The sequence below is a fragment of the Garra rufa genome, chromosome 22 (assembly GCF_049309525.1).
Source record: "Garra rufa chromosome 22, GarRuf1.0, whole genome shotgun sequence".
Taxonomy (NCBI): Eukaryota; Metazoa; Chordata; class Actinopteri; order Cypriniformes; family Cyprinidae; genus Garra; species Garra rufa.
The window spans coordinates 30,396,078-30,419,234 of NC_133382.1; the positions used below are offsets into that span (position 1 = coordinate 30,396,078).

Sequence of the window (23,157 nt, forward strand, 5' to 3'; positions counted from 1 at the left end):
TCACAAATCACAAAATGTCCCTCCAACATATACTGAATGATAAAAGAAAAGGAACATTTTTAAAATCAGCACCGTATTTTTTGTTATAATGTATAGTTTTTAACATTAAATACTGACTCTGGAACAGACCTTAGAGTCTTCTGTCGCCTTTCACCACTGTAATGTATGAACTAGACAACATTTCTGAGATTGATGTCACTGTGCGAGTTCAAAAATGAGTGACTCCCTTAAGGCAAATATATCGTTGTGAGTTTAAAGAAGTTTAGGGAATACTCTGCCCAAGAAACATTCGTCCACCCTATGACTGATTTCGAACAAGTGGCGAGTAGGTATAAATCAGTTTCAAAAGCTTTTGCTATACTGTTTTCCTTGCACGCTTCATGCCAGGAATAGTTGATGCACTGCTGCCTGGCGTCTGCCAAAAATGTTTGTCATCCTGCCTAACATGCTTAAACGGCAGTTAAAGAGCATTTTAGAAAAATACTGTTTATAGCTGTCACTCAGTGTTAGGAGTTCAGAAAGATTTATCCTTAATTGTAATCCATTTAGTTTATAAACAAAACCAAGTAAACATTTGCTTTAACAACAAAGGATGAAATCATTCTGCATTTCAGTCTAAGATTTCAAAGCATTTTGTTGCCTGTAAATGAAAAGAGAGGAGAAATCCACCTGTTGCTGTTGTAACAAATGAAGGTCTGCAAGGCTGTTAAAACTGTAATGAGAATCCAAGCTGGATGAGAAAAACCACAGAGAGCCAAAGATCATTATGGGAAATGTGCTCACCTCCTCAGGGTTCACAGCTCATAATAAATGAACGCACTGTGAGAAACTCGCTCCATGACACTCAGAGTCAAACAATATTTTTCCTAAAACGAGGATTACTCCGTTTACGATGCATTCGTCAAGCCTGACCTGATAAAGAAAGAAAAAAAAGGACTTCAACAGCAAAACCAAACAGTTTACACATGTAAGCTGATGCATATGACCACAGCAATACCCTATAAAAGCGTGCAGGACGTCCCGTCCGATGCTTGTGTACCGCGCTTCGTCCCACACAGGGAGTCCACCACGAAAACCCTATAGAGCGGAAGCTGTAAAATCATGGTGGGAGAGTCGACGGACCCCAGGAGGGCTGGAACTGCTATTTAATCTATTGACATGTTGGGAACAGCTGTTTCGCTCTCTTTTTCTCCTTCAATGCCTCTCTGATGTGAAAGGCACTGGCTGCATCCAGAGCAGATCTTTACGAGAGGGGGGAAATGCCTCGCCCTGCCGTCTTGACTAAATCTCGGCATACAGTATATGTGGGCATCTAATGGAGGTGCTGAGAGAAGTGGAACCATAGAGGACAACTGGGAAGGAAACAGCGGAGTGGTATCGAGTGTTGTTGCCGGACAGGTGCAGAGGTCGATACTTAGGAGATTATATGAGCTGATATCTTAGCCAAATGTGTCCAGAGCAGCCAGACATTGTTTCCAGGCCTGTCTGGAGATGCAATGGGATACTTGTCTAAGGCAACTCAACCACTGCATGGTAAACTACCTGCCACACAAATTTACAGTACAAACATTGATATAGACAACAGTATATATACCAGTCAAAAGTTTAAATGTTTTTTAAAGAAGTCTCTTCTGCTCACCAAGCCTGCATTTATTTGATCCAAAATACAGCAAAAGCAGTATTATTGTGAAATATTTTTACTATACAAAATAATGTGATTTATATCTGATTTCAAAGCTCAATTTTCAGCATCATTACTCCAGTCTTCAGTGTCACATGGTCCTTCAGAAATCATTCTAGTATGCTGATTTGCTGTTCAAGAAACATTTATTATCATTATCAATATTTAAAACAGCTGAGTACATTTTTTCAGGATTCTTTGATGAATAATAAGATCCAAAGATCAGCATTTATCTGAAATAAAAAGCTTTTGTGACATTATACACTATTTCATTCAAAAATGGGGAGGGGATGGGGGTAAATGATAGAAATAAATACTTTTTTTTTTACTTTTAATATTAATAATAATAATATATATATATATATATATATAATATATATATATATATATATATATATATATATATATAGCAGCAAATCAGAATATTAGAATGATTTCTGAACAATTATGTTACTGGAGTAATGATGCTAAAAATATATATATATATATATATATATATATATATATATATATATATATATATATATATATATATATATCAGCAAATCAGAATATTAGAATGATTTCTGAACAATTATGTTACTGGAGTAATGATGCTAAAAATTCAGCTTTGAAATCATAGGAATAAATTTCATTTAAATTATATTCAAATAGTAAACCCTTATTTTAAATAGCAAAAATATTTCAAAATTGTATTGTTTGTGCTGTACTTTGGATCAAATAAATGCAGGCTTGGTGAGCAGAAGAAACTTCTTAAAAAACAAAACAAAAAAATCAAAACCTTTCATCAAATTTGTCCTAAAACCAAAAAGAATACCCATTCTTATCTTAGGACAACTTTTGATTAACTTTTTTGATCCACTATATATATATATACTATATATATATATACACACACACACACACACACACACACACACACACACACACACACACACACACACACACACACACACACTACCAGTCAAAGGTTTGCACACACTTCCCCATTCCCTTTGATGGGGAAGTGTGCCCAAACCTTTGACTGGTAGTGTATATATAAGCAAAATACAACACAACATTAGCATGTCAGAATTTTTGAAGGATCATGTGACACTGGAATGACAAGAACAAATTACATTTTTTTAAGATAAAAAAGTTATTTTAAATTGTAGTTTCACAATATTAGTGTTTTTACTGTATTTATGAAATAATAAGCATAAGAGACTTATTTCAAAAACAAAAACCTGAGACATATATTTATACAAAAGTTCTGTCTTGTCCTTGAACAGAACTCCAACCTTTTCAATGTTTGTATCACTCCACTTACGGTGTAAATCATCATGGCATGGCAGATGCCCAAATCCACTATAATTTAATAAACAATGCTGTTTTTGTGTCACTGAATGTACTTGTTTAGACTTCAAATATGTGGTTTGTTAATAAATATAATTTCTATATGAAAATTTGTGTCGATGATGGGCGTCAGCAGCCATTCAGCACTCATGAACCCACTGAGAGCAGCCTTACCTCAGCCAGTTCTTTTGGAATTAGCCACAGGCTCTGATGTCTCTATAGTGGTTAAACATGAGAATATAATTCACTTTGGGTAAAACATTTATACACATAACTTAATATATATAACTATGGCAATAGAACAGCTGTAATGACATTTATGAATAAAGAAAAATGGCATAGAAGTACATTGTGACATACATTGCATTTCAAAGATTTCAATTCAAAACCAAACAAGCTTGATCACAACACATTTTTATTAAGAACTTTCATTCTTTTTGTGTTTTACACAAGTCATTGGTACAGTGAGGTCAGATGTGAGAAAACTGAAGGTGCTAATGTAGGTTTGAAGAGAGCAAACAGTAACATACAAAGCAGTGATATTCACTGTTACATTTGAGAAATCAACAGTAATTCAGTTCTGGGGAGTTCAAATGCGTTGACTTTTGGGTTTATTTGACTAGTAAGAATATTTGATAAAGCCAAACCTGAGAGTTCTTCAAAACGATCAGCCTTTCAACATCCCAACTCAGACTCACAGGGACAGAGTTTCATGTAGAATAAAGACTTCAAGGGCTAGCACTGAGACTCAGCTTTTTTTGTTTTTTTTTTTGGACTGAATCATTCAATGCCAAAAAAGAAATATTAACAGACTCAGAAAGTGAACTTTCTGTGAAAATGTCATTTAGCAAGTAATTAGATGGGAACAAACTTGGAAATTACTTGCTAGGTGCATTAAAGCAAACCGTTTTCCATTATCCGGCCTATATCGCATCTAAACCAAAATATCCACAGTAATGGCGACGTTAATTGCAAATTCTGAAGCGGTGCTTAATTTCAATGATCCAAATAGACACAAATCAGCCTACAAAACAGTCTATGAGTTTACAGACAACAGGGGGGCTGTGTCAAATAAATATATCATGTATTTACACACACAGAGCACCGATTTGTGATTTGTGTACAAGTTACCTGAGTGAATTCAGGGATTTTTATAATGTTATTTTTCCCTGATGGAAACTTTCACAACAATGGAAAGAGGTTAAGTCTTCCCTCTGCATGGTACACAACTTTTGGTGTCTCTTCAGCTCCAAGATAATTAATTTTAGGGCTGACAGCAATTATCTAGCCACTACGAATAAGCCAGGGGATTGAGTTTGCTCTAAAGAGCCAAAGACGGCGTGCTGGGAGCTACAGCTGCCTCGTCCTGCGGCACGCGCCTCTTCTTGCAGGTGAGGGCCAGCAGCAGCAGCATGGGCAGATGCCAAAGGCTACAAAAAAACAGCTTGCGGGCATTCTGCCTGTCACTGTACCGATAGAACCTGAAGGCCAGGTAGCTGATGTAAAGGTTAATTGGAAGAGAGACTAAGGGGAACGTCCAGGTGGTGACGTCTAGCACGGGGCCCAAGCCTGAGAGACCAATCAGGGCCACGCTGTGGCGGAGAGCCACACGTTTACAAAGGCCGGGATGGGTGACGGACATCATTCGATAGCCGCCGCGCGAATAGTCCTCTCTTAGATTCCAGCTCAGCGCATTAAAGTGAGGAAACTGCCAGGAGAACAGGAAACCTCCCAGTAAGAGTGCTCCTGGAGAGATAGAGAGAGGAAGAGAAGAAGTGAATAAACAAACAAGATCTCCCAGATCATTTAAACACTGTCGGAAGTGCACGTGTGCAAGCAGGAAATGAGAGTGGGGAGTGTAACTACCACAGAGCACTTGAAACACTCTGTTCGATCATTGAAAAGACGACTGAGGTCTTTCACATCCTGCTGTGGAGGAAACAAACACCATTCTCTTGCATTCAGAAGCTGGAAGAGTGGAAAGGTGACACCGCACAAACAGCGGCCCGTGCAGGGGTAGGGGAGCGTGACGCGCTGCGATGCCTTTGTGTGTGTGATCTTGGAAAACACACTTGTAGCTAAATCCTCTGGGAAACACCGCACAGGGCAACATGACAGAGACCTCAAACACTCAGGTCATCTTTTTATGTTTTGTGTGTTCTTGAACTTGCTTTGAGAAAACAGTCTGGTTGACACCAGAGTCCACAAATACAAGACGTTGAATTTGGCAATAATAAAACTGATTTCAATGGGCATAAAACAGTCAGGATTGTTGGCTAGTTCTCCAGCTGATTAATGAGGTCAACTAGCCAACAACTTTCATCTTAAATTTATTAACTTTAAACTTCACTAAGTAAGCCAGTTTCTGCCACTGAATAAAAAATTTAAAAAGGTAATTACAACATTTTATCTCACAATAAACTTTTTCTTAAAATTGTGATACAAAAGTTTTTCTCAAAATTGCGTAATGTACTTTTTTTTTACAGAATTGCGAGATACAAAATTGCTTTTGCAAGAAAGATATTATCTCGCAATTCTGACTTTAATTCTGAGAAAAAAAAGTCTTATAGTTTATATCTCAAAATTAAAAAAATAAATAATCTGATGGATTTGCAAGAATTTTTACCTCGCAAATCTGACTTCATTTCTCACAATTGCGAGTTTATATTATGCCATTCTGAAAAAAAGTCACAATTACAAGATACAAACTTGCATTTGCAACAGTTTTTATCTTTTAATCAGACTTTATTTCGCACAACTGTGAGTTTATATCAGGCAAAGTCTGAATTTTATATTTTATATCTTGCAATTCTGACTTTTTTTTTCAGAATGGCATAATATAAACTCGCAATTGTGAGAAATGAAGTCAGATTTGCGAGATAAAAATTCTTGCAAATCCATCAGATTATTTATTTATTTTTTAATTTTGAGATATATAACTCGCAATTACAAGTTTATATCTCAAAATTCTGAGAAAAAGCAGAATTGCAAGATACAAACTTACATTTGAAAGGTTTTATCTTGCAATTCTGACTTTATAACTTGCAATTACACGTTTATATTTCAAAATTCTGAGAAAAAAGGGTCAGAATTGCAAGAAAAGTCAGAATTGTGAGATACAAACTTGTGTTTGCAAGAAAGATCTCTCACAATTCTGACTTTACTCGCAATTACAAGTTTATATCTCAAAATTTAAAAGAATTTAGAAAAAAAGTCAGAATTGCGAGATACAAACTTGCGTTTGCAATGAAGTTTCTATCTCGCAATTGCAAGTTTATATCAATAAAGGAAAAATTTTTATATCATGCAATTCTAATTTTATAAGTCACAACTGCAAGTTTATATCTCAAAATTATAAGAAAAAAGTCAGAATTGCGAGATACAAACTTACAAGTCAATTCTGACTTTATTTCTTGCGATTGCAAGTTTATATCATGCAATTCTGAGAAAAAAAACTGAATTGTGAGATGTAAAATCACCTTTTTTTATTCATTGGTGGAAACAGGTTTCCATACTTTACTCTTCTTTAGCACTACCACTAAATATATAAGAGATGCAGTTTCTCAGATAGAAAGCTCTGCTAAATAAAATGTTATAGTAAATAAGTTATAGTTGTTTCCATCCACTTCATGTTGTGACCTCACCCTCGATGGGGTCGTAACAATATTTAGGTCTGCACATCCTAATAAACACATGCTTGAAAAGGGCACTGAAACGGCATCACTATAAAAGACAGATGGAGTTCTCGAAGCTCTGGAAAAAAAAAACATGTAAATATGCACACAAACACTTCAGTCGCTCGCTCCTGTGAAAACAGATCTCATGGTTGCCACAACAGTGCACTTTTAATAGTTTGCAAAACAGGCCAAAGACCCCCTGCTGTCTTCCACAAACACTTGATCTTAGACGAGAGACGTCCTCGGAAGAAAACACAGGATGCAGGGTGTATATGTAACTACAACACTCATAAGTGGACAGGGACCTCAGGTCTGGAAGAAGAGTCTGTAAAAGTCAGAAGTGCCATATGGAACATACTCATCAAGTTTCACTTCTCTGTAATGCCTGCATAACCATGAACTGCGGGGATAAGCTGTGATAGCACAGCAACAATCACAAAGAGGGCTTTTAAGACCAAGGACATATCAGTGTGAGCCTGATAGGAAATTCCTGTTGAAACACTAACATTTAGCTCTTTGGGAACAGAGAAGATATCACATTATAAGGTCAATAATAACACTAGTAATATTATCCGTGCCCACAGTGCCATTTGTAACCCTGAACCACAAAACCAGTCATAAGGGTAAATTCTTTGAAATTGATGTATGGTTTGTTATGATAGAACAACATCTGGCTGAGATATAACTATTTGAAAACTGGAATCTGAGGGTGCAAAAAAAATCAAAGTTGTCCAATTAAAATTCTTAGCAATGCATATTACCAATCAAAATTTTTTGATTGTTTTGATATAAGTTTTGATATATTCACAATAGGAAATTTACAAAACATATTCATAGAACATGATCTTTACTTAATATCCTAATGATTCTGACCCATACAATGTATTGTTGGCTATTGCTACAAATATACCCATGCTACTTATGACTGATTTTGTGGTCCAGGGTCACATATATGGTGCTATGAGGAGAACATCACAGGTCTAGAGGTCAAAAAGTGTCTGAGAATTGGTGGATGTGGAACTTAAACCAATCATTCCCCTAGAAATGACAAATCCGTCATCTTTTAATATCCTTCCAAATGTTTATGAGTTGTTCTTATGAGGAAAGTTCATGCTATTCTTCTCCTTACAGTGAAAAGCAAAGAGCTGACAAAATTTCTGTTACAAATCTGTTACAAAACAGACAAGAAGCATATCTTAAACATATTATGCAAACATATACTGCTGTTCAAATGTTTAGGTTCACTATGATTTTTATTTTGAAAAAGTAATACTTTCATTTAACAAGGACACATTAAATTAATCAAAAGTGACAGTAAAGATAATGAATAATGTTGAATTGTATCACAGTTTCACCAGAAATATTAAGCAGCACAAGAAAGAAATGCTTATTGAGCACCAAAATTGGCATATTAGAATGATTTCCGAAGGATCATGTGACACTGAAGACTGGAGTAATGATGCTGAAAGTACAGCTTTGCATCACAGGCATAAATTAGATTTTTAAATATATTCAAATTTTCACCAGTTATTTTAAACTGTGATAATATTACACAATTTTTTTAATTAGTTTTACTGCATTTTTATCAAGTAAATGCAGACTTGGTGAGCAGAAGAGACTTGATTCGGAAGAAAAAATCTTTTGAAATCAATCAAATGGGTTCAAAAGAACTGAAATATATTGACAACTTCTGTGCTATATTTCAATTCTTTTAAAGCCATTTTGTAGCACGACAGTCAGTAGTTACGGTATAGTATAAATGTATGGAAAAATAGCAACATAAACATTCTTGAAAATGTCTTATTTTGTGTACCACAGGAAAATGAAAACTATATAGGTTTAGATCAACATTGCGTGAATTATTTGAACAGGAATATATTTGCTTTAATAAAGGGAACCCTGGGTATTAAGACTTGTATGGCTTAATATAAATGTAAATGATGTCTTTTACCAAAATATATATAGTAAAAAAAAAACATGAAAGATTTACATTATTTTAAAACAATCCACATCGTTTTATATATATTTTGGACTATAGAGCCGCCATTTTATCAATGGCTTGAAATGGTTGCACTCGGTGAGCTACTGGCACTATCGGTTGCTATTTTTACCGCAACACAACTCTGAAAATAAAATACCGATACAATGCCACATTCTGCGGCTTTTGGTTACAATTTTCAGTCAAAGAGCAACAAGAGAAGTGATGTAAGTCTTCACTGCTTTTCTAGCGATAAGAGGAGAAGGGAATGGGAAGATGCCTGTGGATAAATAAAACTTCCTAAAGACCTGCGTCTTTGTTCTCTCCACTTTAGCCCTGATGCCTTTGAGACTTTTAGTAGACCACAGCTAGTGAAAGAGCTCACAAACGGCAAAAACAAGAAATGCTAGATGCCATTCTGACAGGATGTAAACATGCTGATGCTTGTCATTAAGCCACAGCCACAGAAACAGTTTCTTTGCATGGATTTCCCTCGATATCCAGGGGCATTTAGACTCCTTGTGGGGAAAATCGATGGCATGGCATTTGGTTTAAGTCTACGTTCATATCCATCGCCACCTGTTAGCTATATCAGTAGCTGTGGTCATTGTATCAGTTTTTTGTGATGTGTTGCGGTAAAAATAGCAACAGCTAGCACCAGTAGCCCACAGAGTGCAACCTTTTTACATCATCGAAATAGTGGCGCCCACCATAGTCCAAAATATGTATAAAACGTATGTATAAAAGTCTTTTAATAGGTTTTCTACTACATATTTTCAGTCTCAATACCCAGGGTTCCCTTTAAAGTCATTCCTAGTGTATGCATGTAAGAGGACTCTGTACCTGGATCAAGAGAGCCGGTGGCTGCTGTCCAGCCCATTACAGGTGGGATGGCGCCCACCACGGCGCCCACCCAGGTGTTGGTGATGCTGAGGCGTTTCAGGGGAGTGTAGCAGCACGTGTACAGGAAGATGTTCAGGGCGCCCAGGAAGCCAGTCAGGGGATTTACACCCAGGGTCAACAGGGTCACACCTGGGATCCCACACGCCAGGGCGAATGACACGGCATGCAGAGGGCTAAGAGAAACACAGAGATGAAGAAAAAATTCAGAACAACAAAAACATGATTCTTATGTGGGGTTTAAAGTAACAGTCATAAGTTATTTTTCATGACCAAATATGTGACCCTGGACCACAAAACCAATCATAAGTAGCACAGGTGTATTTGTAGCAATAGGCAAAAACACACTGCATAGGTCAAAATTATACATTTTTCTTTTATGCCAAAAATAATTAGGATAATAAGTAAAGATCATGTTTAATGATGATATTTTGTACATTTCCTACCGTAAATATATTAAACCTTAAATTTTGATTAGTAATAAGCATTGCTAAGAACATAATTTGGACAACTTTAAAGGCGATTTTCTCAATATTTCAATTTTTTTTGCACCCTCAGATTTTCAAAAAGTTGTATCTCAGCCAAATATCGTCCTAACAAACCACATATTAATGGAAAGCTTATTTATCCAGCTTTAATATGATTCATAACTCAATTTCACAAAATTGACTCTTATGACTGGTTTTGTGGTCCAGAGTCACATAAACAGGCATAAAAGAAATATTTAGGTATGTTTTAGCAAAATAAAATTTAAACTGGCTTAAATTATGTCTTGTTCTTGTTGAATAACCTGTTTCACGTAAAAATACAGAAGTAAAAAGACTTGTGGACAGCAAATCATGTCAACTATAAGTGTGGATGTCAGCAACTTTCAATATAATTTTGATTTTCAGAGTACACTAAACTCTTATTTCAAAAGACCAATTGAAAGTTTGATTTTTTACGTCTGACCTGTTTAAAACAAACCAGCATGCACCGGCCCAGAACACATAGATAACATTGGTTTACAAATCTGAAACCACCACCAAGTGAGCAGATTTTATAAATCAGCCCAAGAAATTCTGCGCAACACATTGTGATGCATGAAAAGACAGGAATAATGCACATACATTAATTCAGTTTCTGAGATAAGCTTTAGTGTGGTTCTGTGAGTCACATCAAAACAAAGGCTTGTGGGTCTCTGCTACAGATTAAACCTCTCCTGGCCACAGACGCTATTCTCTGTGCTCCATTGGACAACCACTTCCTCTAAGGTTTATTAAAAGCAGTCACAGTTGTGATCCTGCAGAGGCGTCTGGTTCAAATTCACAGCAAACTGCTCCATAAATTAGAGGGGTATTGAGACAGAGACCAAAGCGGAGAGGAAAAGAGGGCAAATTTTCCGCCCAACAGCAGGAGATTCCATTTTAATGTTATTATCATTGTTATAGCTGTTTTATGTGGTGGCGGGGTTTAGAGTCTATATGAGTCCCATAAGTTAATGGGTGAGATGAGTTGTTTGAGGGATAAGGCTGACTAACGTTAGGAGCAAAGCCACTGGCATTTCCTACACTATGTGAAGAAATGAGCGATTCTAATGCACCACATTAAACTAGATATTCCAGGTTCATTCATTATTGATTTTATCTAGTGTAACAGGTTTTGTTCATCTGATGGGCCATTTATAACAAGCACTTTGAGAAGATCATTCAAATGTATCTGACGTCATGTTCTCACATGGTGGATTTTCCCATGAATCCAAAAGGAATCCCAAAGGATGCCTAAATCATGTTGTCAACGATGACTCTTAGTGGGAAATATATCAGTAACACAGAATAGTTTACTTAAACATAAACTGTCATAATTTACTTATACTCAAGATATTCCCAAATGCCATTTTTGTTTATTCTGTAGAACCGAAACAAAGATTTCAGTAAAAATAAGCAGTGATTTGCACAAAAAGGACCATTAAAGTACCATAAATATATGAATCATTATTGAACGAAACAGCAAATTAGCTTCATTATTTATTTTTGTTATATTCAGCATAACTCCTTGTGTCCAAAAATGTAAAATAAAATAAAATCAATATCACAGGCTCAGAATCTCATGACGGAGAGTAAATGGCAGAACTGACATTACAAGTAAACAACTCCTGTTTCTGTATCTTTATTTCAAACAAATGCTGTTTTTTTCTTTCTATACATCAAATAATCCTTAATTTTTTTTCTTTTTAGTTTTTACAAAATATAAAAAATAGAGCAGCAATTATGGCAGAACTGACATTATGAGTAAACAACTCCTGTTTCTGTCTTTATTTCAAATAAATGCAGTTTTTTTAGTTTCCACAAAATCTAAAAAAAGAGCAGCAATATATTAAATTATATTAAAAACGGTGCAAAACTTTAAAATATTTTAAACTGTAATATTTCAGAATATTATTGTTTTTACAGTATTTTTTTACTTAAACTGTCATAATTTACTAAAACTCAAGACATTCCCAACATTTCATTTCCTTTATTCTCTATAAGAGTAAAAGGGTGATTTGCACAATTAAAGTACTATATATAATTAAATCATTATTGATTGAAGCATGACAGTATGAATTACTGTCAATTTTTATTTTGTGGAAATAATTTGTCCAAGCATTCTGTATAACTTCAAAATAAAAAAAAATAAATAAATAAATAAAAATTAAATAAAAAAAAAATGGGTTCAGAATGTCTTGAAAAATTACATTTTGAGTGAACCGACTGTTTCTGCCATTCTTTTGAACTTTTATATATAAAATAATCTTGGAAAAAAAATTCAGTTTCCACAAAATATATTAAAAAAGAGCAACAACATATAAAAAAATATTTGAAAACTAAAATATATATATTTTTAAATTGTAATATTTCACAATATTACTGTTTTTACAGTAATTTTTACAGAAATATTTTTCAAAATCCCCAAACCCCAAACTACATACACACACACACACATCAGATAAATAAACATAAAAAAGTAACACTTTAAAATAGGGAACACACTCACTATTAATAAAGATTCCCTCAATACACTAATTTACTGCTTATTAATAGTTAGTAAACTACACTCATAACAATAAAGGTTCTTTATTGGCATCGATGGTTTCATGAAGATCCTAGAACATCAATGAAACCTTTCAAATGCAGAAAAGTTTCTTTAGTCAAAAAAGGTACTTTAGATTGTTTAAAATGTTCTTCTTTTATGAACTGTTCAAAAATGGTTCTTCTATGGCATCACTGCAAAAACACCCTTTGAAACCTTTTTTTTTTATTTTAAAGAGAGTAGATGTTAAGTTTAGGTATGGGGTAGAATTAAGGGATTTAAAATATGGTCTTGCAAAACAAGGCAGCCAGTGTGTTATTAACATGCAAACTAACAAGCAACTAGTTAGTAGTGAGAATTAGTCTTTGAAAATAAAAATAAATAAAGCATTGCCAAAAATGTTGCACAAAAACTCCACACGGCAATCTTAAGAATAAAAGGTTTCACAGTGAGATTCTGCTTTTCTGTCTCTTATGCTCATCTCTGCCTTCAGGCTTACATCATGAGATTGTGACAGTCACATGCAGGCAAACATCAAAGAAGGCCATGTCATCTTAGGTCTGCGTAATAACATACTGACAGACGCACAAGTGCATGTGCGGGCGTAAACAGGTTGCGCTAAGACGCATCTAATGCTTGTAATGACACGTTTTGGTAGGTGACTCTACTGTCAGCATGCTGTGCATTTGTGTACGGCTCTAGAGTGTCATGCAATGGTGTCAGGTGAAGATATGTAGTTACGATGCTGATGAATTCCTCCTGTCATTGACAGGCTGGATGGATCGGTGACGTGTGGTAAACATTGAGAAAAGCAATTTAGTTGTTGGAGTGACAGAAATGGAGTGCGTATGATAGCTGCCAAATCACATTCGTCTGCTTTCATATCAACGCTGCTCTTTAATCCACCTGCGCAGACCTCCTACAGCGAGGCTGAATTAGTGCCGTGCTTCTGCGAGGTTAAATCGCACAGTAATTAAGCAGCTCTAGGGGATGTTTCCAGAAGTTTGAAATAGAGCACCATTTATCTGCTCACCTCTTTATCTTCTGCTCCAAATGGTTTAAGAAAGCAAGCCGGGATTTAGCCTGTGAGGAATGTTGTGTGTTTGAAAGGGAGATAATTGCACGGCTATACGTTTTCCAAACGAAGATTACGCATGACATAACAATGGCCAGCAAACATAGAACACGCAAGACCTGCTTAAAAAAGTGTGCATGCGTTTCCACTTGACTGTCTATCCTTCCTGTCACCGTCCAATAGAAGGCCGTTTTTGCTACTGAATGAAAAAATAAAAACAATGTCATTTTTAGCCGACTTTTTTTCTCAGCAAAACTCAGAATTGAGAAATAAAGTGGGGATTTTTACCTACAATTGTGAGTTTATATCCCAAGTCTTTATAAAGTTATATACAAAGTTAGGTTAGAATTGAAAACTCTCAATTCTGGGAAAATATCAGTCTTTTTTCCCCTCGGAAGTGGACTTTATAACTCAAATTTGCAAGTTTATATCTCACAATTGTAAGAAAAAAGTCAGAATTGCAAGTTTATTACAAGTTTGAGAAAAAATGTCAGAATTACATGTTTATATTCTCACAATTCTGACTTTATAACTTGCAATTTTGAGTTTATATCACAATTCTGAGAAAACATCAATCTTTTTTGCCCTCGGAAGTGGACTGTATAACTCAAATTTGCAAGTTTATATCTCACAATTGTAAGAAAAAAGTCAGAATTGCGAGTTTATCACAATTTTGAGAAAAAAAAAAAAGTCAGAATTACATGTTTATATTCTCCCAATTCTGACTTTATAATTTGCAACTGTACGTTTATATCACAATTCTGAGAAAATATCAGTCTTTTTTTCCTCTCAGAATGGGACTTTATAACTCGAAATTGTAAGTTTATATCTCATAATTCTTACTTCATTTATCGAAATTGTTATGTTTATATCTTTTTATAGAGTTTCTATCACAATTCTGAGAAAAAAGGCAAAATCTGACTTTATTTTTTAGAATTGCAAGTTTATGTCTTGTAATTATGACTTTATAACATGAAATTGCGGCGAGTTATAAAGTAGAAAATTGTGAGATATAAACTCAAATACGTTTTTTTTTCCCTCTCAGAATTGGACTTTATAACTTGAAATTGTGAGTTTCTCATAATTCTCACTTAATTTCTCAAAATTTTAAGTTTATATCCCATACTTCTGACTTTATAACATGAAATTGCAGCGAATTATAAAGTAGAAAATTGAGGGATATAAACTCAAAGAAGTCTTTTTTCCCCTCTCAGTTTATATAACAAGTTTACATAAGTTTATATCACAATTCTGAGAAAAAAGGCAGAACTGTGAGTTTATATCTCACAAATCTGACTTTATTTCTTAGAATTGCAAGTTTATATCTCACAATTGTAAGAAAAAAGTCAGAATTGCGAGTTTATCACAATTTTGGAAAAAAAAAAGAAGTCAGAATTACGTTTATATTCTCGCAATTCTGACTTTATAATTTGCAACATATATTATATCACAATTCTGAGAAAATATCAATTTTTTTTCCTCTCAGAATGGGACTTTATAACTCGAAATTGTAAGTTTATATCTCATAATTCTTACTTCATTTATCAAAATTGTTATGTTTATATCTTAAAATTCTGACTTTATAACACAAAATTGTGAGTTTCTATCACAATTCTGAGAAAAAAGGCAAAATCTGACTTTATTTTTTAGAATTGCAAGTTTATATCTTGTAATTATGACTTTATAACATGAAATTGCGGCGAGTTATAAAGTAGAAAATTGTGAGATATAAACTCAAATACGTTTTTTTTCCCCTCTCAGAATTGGACTTTATAACTTGAAATTGTGAGTTTCTCATAATTCTCACTTAATTTCTCAAAATTTTAAGTTTATATCCCATACTTCTGACTTTATAACACGAAATTGCGGCAAATTATAAAGTAGAAAATTGAGGGATATAAACTCAAAAAAGTCTTTTTTTCCCCTCTCAGTTTATATCACAAGTTTACATAAGTTTATATCACAATTCTGAGAAAAAAGGCAGAACTGTGAGTTTAAATCTCACAAATCTGACTTTATTTCTTAGAATTGCAAGTTTATATCTGACTTTATAACACAAAATAGTGAGTTATTAAGTGAGAATGTGAGATATAATCTCACAATTCTGAGAAAATATCTGTCTTTAATGAAAATAATGTATTTTTTTCTTCCTTGGATTTGGACTTTATAACCTGAAATTGCGAGTTTATGTCTCGAAATTCTCAGAAAAAAGTCAGAATTTTGAGTTTATATCTCACAATTTTGACTTAATTTTTCAGAAATGCAAGTCTATCTCTCATAATTCTGACTTTATAACACAAAATTAAGATTTATTAAGTGAGAATTGTGAAATATTTTCTCAGAAAAAGCAATTGCGAGAAAAAAGTCAGAATTCTGAGATAAAATGTTGCAATACATTTTTAAAATGTTTTATTCAGTGGCAGAAATGGGCTTCCATACCTTTCAGACTCATAATTACATAATTGCAATTGTTATTTTAAATAACAATTAAAACCTTTTTTTTTTCCTATCATGACTATGTTTTTATTGTGCTCACTGTGGTTTATTTGGTACAAGTTAAGCAGTTCAGTAAATATTTAAAAAGTGTAAAATATTTAAATATATTAAGTTACTTATTATTTAATATGAGAAAATAGTTTATTTAATAAACATGATTACACAAATATATTTTAGTAATTATCACAACAATCTGATCTGCCTCAGACACTACCAGGATATTTATGATCCATTCAAATCTTGATAGATTCAATTCTACATTTTTTCACATTGAAAAAAAAAAAAAAAAAAAAAAAATATATATATATATATATATATATATATATATATATATATATATATATGTATAATGACATAGAATGTAACATTTTCTTTGCATGTAAACATTTCCTGTGCATATACAATTTTGTAGCTGAACTGTTGGCCTGGAACCATGATGGTACAATAATATTACTATTTGCAATTTAAAATAAAGGGACACTAGGGTGTAAAATGAACCGGAATGGGTTGACATAAATGATAGCGACATTACAAAACCCTCTTATGTACTCTGGATCATCATTGCTCATGCAGTCTTCATTTGTGAGTGTGTGTTTGATACAAACACAACTGCAGGATAAGCCATGGCGTTTGGTTTGGGCTGTTTGGATTACTGTGACCGCTCAAGTCATTTCTTATAATCTCACGTCAACAGACCTGCCCCTTTTGTTGTTGGAAAGTGACCCTCGAGGGAGTGAGAAAGGGCAGGGGTCCTGTTCAGTTAAATTCCACAAACACAGCCAATTAGAAAGAAGTAACGGCTGTCAAATGTGTCTGGGTGTTAGGTTTAAGCGTAAGTTGTTTATAGCCTACGTTGGTCACAGAGTTTACAGTCCGAAATAATTTATAATTAGTTGCAACTGTAAATACCTTCACTTTAAAGCACCCAAAGCTAAAACACACATGAGTCAACTTCACTATTGGACTAGTCTGTTGGTGGATGACCATCCTGACCCATCCTTTGTCAGCAGTGAAGTGAGACGGGACGAACAGAGAGAGGCACACCTACACACACCTGGATCAGGTTTCGCAGGACAGGTGCGCAAGCGGCTGGCCAGCGCTACAGATATTAGACAATGGCATATAGTTTCTAATACCAGCAGGCTCAGCTATACACAAACACCGGGCTACTTGAGAACAATGTAGAGTAAATGATGTGCATAATGAGAGTAAGGAAAGCATTTTATTTTGCAATGACTCTTTAAAATCTAGGATGTGTTTCAAAACCAAGTGAGCTGCCTACCGAGACATCATTTTTGGACAAGTACGCTAAAAATGCTGGCTATTTAGGTTTAAATGCTTAACCCAGCCTTCTGGGTAGTTTTATTTACTTCAACTATTGATTAAAAATGATGTTAAAATGACAGAAATACACTGGAAATTAACATTTATTAATATGTTCAATTAAAGAACATTTGAAAACAGTCCAATTTCAAACAGATGAAAAAATTAAATACAATTTGTTTTTAATGCCTTATTCATAAATGTTCACCTTTTAATTATTGTTGATGCCTCTAGTAATTATGTGTCTGATTTTTAATTTACAACCTATTTTGGTTCATTTTAAGCCAGTCATATATTGAGTACCCAGAAGGTTGGGTTAAAAATTGAACCTAAAAATGCAGTCTAGGTTGGATGCTCACTAGGTTTTACAACACAGCCCAAAAGAGAGAAACCGGTTTTTGAAAGATCTTACCTGATCTGACCTCGAACCAGAGGTCTGTTTTTGGTACGATTCATGTTTGAGTCAAAGGGCACCTCAAAGTACTGTGGGTAGAAAAAAATGAAAATTAATACACAATGTACATTAACAGCCCAAAAAAAAAAAAAAAAGATCTATGATAAGAGTTCATATCCCTCTCTTTTCCAATCCAGACCAGAACCTTTCCAGTCTGAAACATTCTGTTTCTAACTGACAGAAACTATATTTTTAGTCATATTTTATACCTTTATCATTTGGTAATATGGTGAACGGTACTGTGGCATTATGACAACACACACTTGATTATTTCTATTTTAACGCAACCCCACCCCCCAATCGAAATTCAGAATGACCTCAAAATATTAATTATGCAACACATCACAGTGCAATACAGAAGACAAAAGCAGAGTAAAATATCATAAAAGTTTTTGAACAGTAAGATTTTTAATGTTTTTAAAAAAGTCTCTTCTGCTCACCAAGCCTGCATTCACTTGATCCAAAGTACAGCAAAAACAGAAAAATTGTGAAATATTTTTACTATTTAAAATAACTGCTTTCTATTTGAATATATTTCAAAATGTAATTTATTCCTGTGATTTCAAAGCTGAATTTTTTTTGCATTACTACAGTCACATGATCCTTCAGAAATCATTCTAATATTTTGATTTGTTTATCAAAATATTTTTATTATGTTGAATTATGCTGAGTACAATTTGATTAATATAAAGTTCAGAAGAACAGCATTTTCTAAAATAGAAATATTTTGTAACATTATACATCTTTATCACTTTTGCTCAATTTAAAGCATCCTTGCTAAATAAAAGAAATAATTTCTATAATTTATTTCCCCCCCAAAAAAGGACTTCAAGCTTTAGAATGGTATAGTGTATAACGTTACAAAAGCGCTTTATTTAGGGTTAGAATAAGATAAATGCTGATCTTTGGATCTTTCTATTAATCAAAGTATCCAGAAAAAAAAATTCTCATTTTCACCAAAATTTCATTTTAAAAATGTTACTGTTGTTGCTGTATTTTGGAGCAAATAAATGCAGGCTTGGTAAGCAGAAGAGACTTCTTTAAGAAACTTACTGTTAAAAAAACGTTTGACTGGTAGGGTATACTAAAGAATAAATCGCAATATTTCATTTTGACTAAAGTATTAGATAATACTACACTCCCTAGAAAAAACACAATGTACAGTACAATTCAAAAGTTTGTAAGTATGCTAATTTGAAGCTCAAGAAACATTTCCTGAAAACAGTTGTGCTGCTTAACATTTTTGTTGGAACTGTGATACATATTTGAACGATTCTTTGATTAATAACTAAGTTAAAAAGAGCATTTATTTGAAATATAAATCTTGACAAAAAATGTCTTTACTGTTACTTTTGATCAAATGAGTGAATTTTTGCTGAATAAAATAAATAATTATTAAAAAAACAACTTTCCCCAAGCGTTTGTTACAAAATGCCTTTTTTTTTTTTACGGAACAACTTATTCAGTCTTGAAAAAATACCATTTGTGCTAATAATTGTGTTCAATTTTTTCTTCGCAGCATGCAAAAAAATTTAAAAATAGACTCTAGTTTCTCAGCGGTTTTCGCTGAAACATCTGCTGAAGATATCCAATAAACGCATGAAATTCAACCCCTTAAATGGATCGATATGAATGCATGTGTTAGAGACAGAATGACAGAGGTTGCTTAGGTGCAACGGGGACGATTAAGGTAAAAAAAAAAAAATGTTTTTGTGTTTTATGGCCTTCTGCTGGGGAGTCTGCACAAAACTCACCGCGGGGAATCTACAACGTGAGACTAAAACACAAACACATGGGACGTTTAAAGCCAGGAACCGGTTACTCAGTCTGTGAGAGACAGCACATGCACCTAATGAACAAAACAGATAGCTCACTTTTCAGCAAAAGAATTTCAGGATCCATTTCTCCTAAAATATGACCTCCATAAAATAACTAATAAACAGATAATCCATTTCTCTTTTCCTCTTTTAATTTACTGTCCGTTTGACGACGGAAAAGAGTCCACGCTTAAAAATGCTCTTGTGGTAGGTAATACATTTCACGCAGACTACATTTATATTTTTCTTAGATACCTTTGAGAACGGGACCGTACCACTGCAAAGGACATCGGGGGGAAATACATATTATCTGTGACGGTGCGTGTCTGTTTGGCATTTCTAAGAGTCCCCTCGAGTTTAAAAGAAGAACCGTGCTAGCGCTATTTGCAACAAATGATAACATCCATCAATTACAAGACACTTCCCAGCATGCATTTTTACATAAGGATGAGGACAGAAAACAAAACGAGCTCATATTCAGACTAATGTACGACAAACGGACAGGTCAATAAAACATCTCAACGAACTCGGTGACAAACGTGTCTAAAAGCTGTCATGAGAGATTGATGCTTTTTCATTTTGTTTCAGCTATTTTTGGCAGTGTTTTCAAACTCGGACCAATGTCATCCAAAGTGATATAGTGGTCTGATACAGTGCAGAGGAAGTTGAAGCCCGAAGTGTGTTGTATAAACTTAAGTGGAGGGTCTGCTGAGTCTCAAATTTATTCTCTCGGCCGGCAGTGTTATTGCACTCGAGATCCCGGACGGGGCAGGGCACAGATGTGGCCATAGCTGAGGCCCCTGCAGTTTTAGGGCCGAGGTGTTAATTCTATTTCCTGGGTCAGGAAGCGCGTCAGAGGGTCGCCGCAGAGAAAACCGGAGCGAATTTCTGTTGCGGGAATAGCCTCTGAAGTATTAGGCGGATGCTAACACAACCGTTGCAGAGTGTATCTTGGCTATGAGTTCACATTTTAGAGCTGTGAGATTTCAAAAGTCTTGTTAACCTGCAAAAGGACAAAGTTTACATTAAAAGCTCCCAATAGTAAATATAAATGTGGTCTGGGGTTGGAAACTAGATTTGGAGCAAGAATATAAGTGTTTTCAAGATGTCTTTGGTGCCTGTCAGAAGCAGTTAGTTCTCGGCCATTGTCTTGTTTCACAGACTATCTTTATACACTTTTTTCTTTGGTACATCATCTGGTTCATATCAACACCCCGAGAACTCTGCCACTGCTTCTTTTGCTGGTGAAGATCACGTTTTGAAAAAAAGAAGAGAAAGGGAAAGTGTAAATGAACAAGAAGTGGGTGCATGAGATTACAGGATGTCAAATCTCCATATCTAAGGTCCTGTATAATCAGGTTCTTTGTTTCTTCTGTGAATGCGCTTATCAGAATGTGTTAACAATTCAACAATGAAAGGCTCCATGTTGTTATCATATCGAAGAGGGGGAAAAAAGTCTGCATAACTAGATCTGCTTTTCAGTTTTAGAAGCACACACTATATATAGACTAGGGCTGTGCAATATATCGAACGATATTGTGAGGCGCGTTTAGTCAATGAAGCCGGTGCTTTGATTAGTAGTAAATCTCCATCACGTGCGTTCCGCTCAGGTTCCGCTGGAGCGGCAATTGATACACAGAGACGTAAATCTCTGACAAGCTACGCCATATCGAGCTTAATATCGCATTCGATATTTAGCGCGATATGGCGTAGCTTGTCAGAGATTTAAGCATCAACATTCACAAACCACTGTTATTCTTAACAAAAAAGCAAACATAAGCTACTGCGTGCATCCACGGCAGAATGCAAACAAACAAAGCTCCTTTAAAGCTGACATCTCAGTACATACTCAATCTCATAAAGCTCTTATAACACAATGGATATTATGCACAATTAATCTTTCATACATGTCTACACTTTGAGTGTTGTAATTTGTAAGCACCCAATATTTAGCACTGTTCAATACTTTTGAGCAGTGAGTGGATTTTAACTTATCACCACTGATTGGCGATGCGTTCCGGAAATCAGCAGATGGCTACATTGCTCACGCTGCAAACAAGCTTGAAATCGAAACTGCCTATTCTTGCGCTTACTGACCATATTTATGTTGTTCTTGCTGCTTTTGTGCAATAGATGAATAACAATTTTTTGTTTTTAGATATTTTATGTTTAGATATTTCTATTTTGCGGGAGTCCCGAGAATCATTTTATTTTCCCGCATCCCGCACACACACGAGTCTCTTCCCGCCCGCACCTGCCCATCAAGTTTTGTCCCGCGCCGCACTCTGCTGCGTTGGGTCTTTACTGTTCAGGACAAACAAGGGACTCATAAACAACTATCACTAAACAAAAAAAACACAGCTGTGGATCATTCAGGTAACAACACAGTATTAAGAATCAAGTGTATGTAAACTTTTGAATGGGGTCATTTTATAGACTCAACTATTATTTTGTCTTGTGGACTATATGTAAACGTCTTTTATGTGAAATATTGCATTTAGATCAGTACTAAAAAAAAATAACATGCATTTTGCATAATCCCTCTTTTTTGGTAAATAACTAATTAATACAGTCATACAATTCTTGAAGAAACCAGGCCTTTCCCAAGGAGTCATGAATTGAGAAATAAAAATTCCCCTGATCTTTTGACATATGAGGTCATTGTACTATAAAAACATCCTGTAAGTTTCAGAACTCAAAACTTTCCCATAAGTCTAAAAACTGCTTATATTGAAGCCAATCTGCCAAAATGACAGGTTGTGGAATGTGCCACTTTATGATGTAATAGTGTGGCTAAACACTGCCTCCACAGAAGATCATCAACACCTGCTTCTTAATCACTGACCCCCGGTTTTTCACAGACAAGGCTTAAGCCTAGTCCTAGACTAAAATGTAAGTCTGAGCTGTTTCAACTGAAATAAAATTGCACTGACTGATCTTAAAATACGTCAGTGCCTTTGTTTTGTCTTAAGATGCACACCAGTAATGTTTTTTTTTCTAAGCATGTTTATAAAAATTACTTAAATGTCCTAATTGAACTATGGCCTAATCCTGGCTTAGTCTAAGCCCTGTCTGTGAAACCGGGCCTGAATGTTTAACCCAGGCAACCGATTTTCGTACATAGTGTAAATAACAAGAAGCAAACTTGGGTCTACAAAGAAACCAAACGATGAACCAAAGATGGCTCCGAAGGCAAGATGTTGCTGTGCAGTGCCAAATTGTTGTAAAACAATCTTTACATTGCCTTCTTTCTGATTTCAACAGTAGGAAACAGTGGATGAATATTTTACTTTATTTTTAAAGGTCCACTGAAGTGCCTTGAAACACGCAGCGTTATTCTATGTGGTGACGTACTTTTAACTGAAACAAA

General features: G+C 34.8%; 1 protein-coding gene across 1 annotated transcript in view; it reads right to left on the bottom strand.

Moving 5' to 3' along the window:
- Nucleotides 1-3,414: 3,414 nt before the first annotated feature.
- The window catches only part of cox10 (cytochrome c oxidase assembly factor heme A:farnesyltransferase COX10), a 57,323-nt gene continuing 37,580 nt past the window's right edge, over nucleotides 3,415-23,157 (bottom strand). Inside the window, exons 5-7 of the mRNA XM_073828471.1 lie at nucleotides 17,929-17,999; nucleotides 9,515-9,747; nucleotides 3,415-4,762 (exon numbers count right to left, since the gene is read on the bottom strand). Of these exons, the coding sequence (XP_073684572.1) occupies nucleotides 4,338-4,762; nucleotides 9,515-9,747; nucleotides 17,929-17,999 (729 nt within the window). The 3' untranslated portion in view covers nucleotides 3,415-4,337. The remainder of the gene's footprint in view (nucleotides 4,763-9,514; nucleotides 9,748-17,928; nucleotides 18,000-23,157) is intronic.